At 57.1% G+C, this 3,000-nt stretch overlaps 1 protein-coding gene across 4 annotated transcripts in view; it reads right to left on the minus strand.

The window, feature by feature from the left end:
- BRAT1 (BRCA1 associated ATM activator 1) overlaps nt 1-2,730 on the minus strand; it is a 20,062-nt gene extending 17,332 nt beyond the window's left edge. For 2 of the 4 annotated variants that reach the window (XM_017533790.2, XM_017533789.2), the window contains exons 1-2: nt 2,462-2,730; nt 1,357-1,499 (exon numbers count right to left, since the gene is read on the minus strand). In XM_017533790.2, the coding sequence (XP_017389279.2) occupies nt 1,357-1,499; nt 2,462-2,730 (412 nt within the window). Of the gene's footprint in view, nt 1-1,356; nt 1,500-2,376; nt 2,401-2,461 lie in introns of those variants that run through there. The other 2 variants (XM_017533795.2, XM_037740384.1) reach the window with 2 other exon arrangements.
- Between the last annotated feature and the right edge of the window lie 270 nt (nt 2,731-3,000).

Below are 3,000 nucleotides of genomic sequence, written 5' to 3' on the forward strand. Positions count from 1 at the left end.
AGGCTGGAGTGCAGTGTCACGATCTCAGCTCGCTGCAACCTCCACCTCCAGGGTGCAAGCAATTCTCCTGCCTCAGCCTCCTGAGTAGCTGGGATTACAGGCATGTGCCACCATGCCTCGCTAATTTTTATATTTTTAGTAGAGGTGGGGTTTCACCATGTTGGTCAGGCTGGTCTCGAACTCATGACTTCATTATCCACCCGTCTCGTCATCCCAAAGTGCTGGAATTACAGGTGTGAGTCACTGCACCTGGCCCCCTTCTTTTTTTTTTTTTGAGACAAGTCTCTATCTCCCAGGCTGGAGTACAGTGGTGAGATCTCAGCTCACTACAACCTCTGCCTTCCAGGTTCAAGAAATTCTCCTGCCTCAGCTTCCCGAGTAGCTGAGATTACAGTTGCACACTACCACACCTGGCTACTTTTTGCATTTTTAGTAGAGACGGGGTTTCACCATGTTGGTTGGTCAGGTTGGTCTTGAACCCCTGACCTCGTGTTCTGCCTGCCTTGGCCTCCCAAAGTGCTAGGATTACAAGTGTGAGCCACCGCTCACAGCTGACCTCTTTTTTCTTTTTTCCCCCAGAAAAATACAGCTTTATGGATGTGTTAGGAAAAAGGCTGGGAGAAAATTAAAAGGTTGATGGTTTAATTTTCCTCTTTACTCTTTTTTTCATGTTTTAAAGAACATGTATTACTTTTTTTTTGAGACAGGGTCTCACTCTATCGCCCAGGTCAGAGTGCAGTGGCACAATCATAGGTTACTGCAACCTCTACCTCCTGGGATCAAGGGATCTTCCCACCTCAGCCTCCAAAGTCGCTGGGACTACAGTCGTGCTACCATGCCCAGCTAATTTTTGTATTCTTTTTGTAGAGATGGAACCTCGCTATGTTGCCCAGGCTGGTCTCAAACTCCTGGACTTAAGCAATCCATCTACCTCAGCTTCCCAAAGTGCTGGGGTTACAGGTGTGAGCCACTGCATCCAGCCCCTACTTTCATAATCAGAAGGAAAACAAATCTGATGTCTTAAAATAAACACACTGAATACAAAGAGAACAACAAAATAAGTCTGTTCATGCTTTCTGCAGAACTGAACCTTGGGATGCCCCAATCATGGCTAAACTGGCTAAGAATTTCAAGTTCTAACTCTCCAGCCCATTCTCTCCGGCTTCATCTTGACTTGTCCCCAGTCTGCCACAGATAATCTTTTGGAAGTGAAGGAAAGACATCGGAAGGGCAACTCCTGCCATTCCTCCGGGACAGAGGAGCCCCCACCCTGCCCCTGCCCCGGTCCCGGTCCCAGGCTCTGCATGCATCCTCTGGTCTCTGGATAGACAGTAAACAGCAGCACCACCTCCTCACCTCCCTCAGTGACCGTTTTAAACCAGTCCAGCAGCTTCTCCAAACAGGTGTCATCTGCCACAGGCTGCCTGGGGTCTACCAGAACAGCACAGAGAGCCGGGAGCAGCCGGGAGCATTCCAGGTCCATGGTGAGGCTGGGGTCCCTGCAAAGGCAATGTAAGAGCCAAACTTCAATGCCCACTCCAGACCCTGCTCGCCCTAGTCACAGCAGCCCACCATGCCCGCTCAGGCCTGGGAAGAGGCCCCAGAGCTTTCCTCTCGGGGCAGGAGAACTATGATCCACACATCAGAGGTCTGTACTGCAGGGATAGATGCAAAGATTTGGTCTGGGTGGGGCCCTCAGCGCTGGTGGCAGGGCTGGAAGGGGCAGCTAAGAGTCTGGCTGAAACCATAAGGCCTCTGGAGCTCAGTCTGTCAACTTTGGGCTTTGGTGCAGTCGGAGCAACGGCGTGGTGCTGGCCCAGGCAGCAGGTGGGACAGAGTCAGGGGTATCTTTGAATTTCGGGGTCACCCATGTGTGCAGGGGGAGTGTCTATCCATGTCCCAGGGCTAGTCTGGGCTGGAAAGTGTCGGTCCCTCCCAGGGTCAGTGGTGGCTGCATTTGACGTCCTGAAGCCACCAGGGGGGTGCGGAGGGGAAGGGGTGCGGAGGGGAAGGGGCGCCTGTCCATGTGTCTGTCCCTCACAGGGTCAGTGGTGGCTGCATTTGGCGTTCTGCAGCCAGCGGGGGGTGCGGAAGGGAAGGGGCGCCTGTCCCTTCCTGGACCGGGGTGTACTTCGGTGCGTCAGGCCTGGAGGGTGGGTGGGGTGGTCAAGGGCTCTGTCTGGCCGGGGCATCGTCTGTCCATGCCCAGGGAGGCTGCGTCCCGGGAAGAGGAACCCTCCCCACAGTTCAGTCAGTTTTGGCCGCGAGCGCCAGGCCCGAGGGTCCAGAAAGGGGCGCCACACCGGGTGGCCTCAGTCGGGCTGGGAAGCGAGTCCAGGTCGCGCACGCCTCGGGCTGGTCGGCTCCTTGGCTCACCTGCCCGCCCTCGCCCTCCGCCCGGCCTCGGCCTCCCTACGCCCCACCACGGCGACCGCGACCCCACAGCAGACGCGCGCCTCACCGCTTGGTTCCTTCCTCCGCCGCAAGCCCCGCCCTTCGCCCCAGGCTCCGCCCCCGGACAGTGCCACCTGCCAGGCCTGGAGGAGGCAGAGGACAGAGACGGCTGTCGTGGGGAACTAAGATAGCGCTCCTGGAGGCCGCTCTAGAATCCTCGAGGGACAGACTTGAAGGAAGGAGGTCAAACTGAGAGGGGCTGGGGACAGGCAGGCGCCAAGCATGTCTCTCCGACGGATCACCCCCGCCAGGCTCCTGGTGGTACATGCCGAGCATCCGGTGGGTGGGCGGGACGTCCCGGGGGCGGGAATTTCTGAGGAAGAAGCTTGGCTGTGTCCCGAGGGGCGGGCCTCGTCTGCAGGGAGCGAGGAAACCACGTGCCGGAGAGAAGCGTCCGCATACGTGCACCAAATCCGTTGGTCCTTTGGCTTCTGGTTCCCAAAACTAGGTCCTCGGCGGCAGCGCTGTGGCTCCTGCCTGCGATCCCAGCCCTTTAGGAGGCCCAGTTGGGAGGATTGCTTGAAGGCAGGAGTTGAGACCAGCCTA

This window comes from Cebus imitator, unplaced genomic scaffold (assembly GCF_001604975.1).
Source record: "Cebus imitator isolate Cc_AM_T3 unplaced genomic scaffold, Cebus_imitator-1.0 Scaffold82, whole genome shotgun sequence".
Taxonomy (NCBI): Eukaryota; Metazoa; Chordata; class Mammalia; order Primates; family Cebidae; genus Cebus; species Cebus imitator.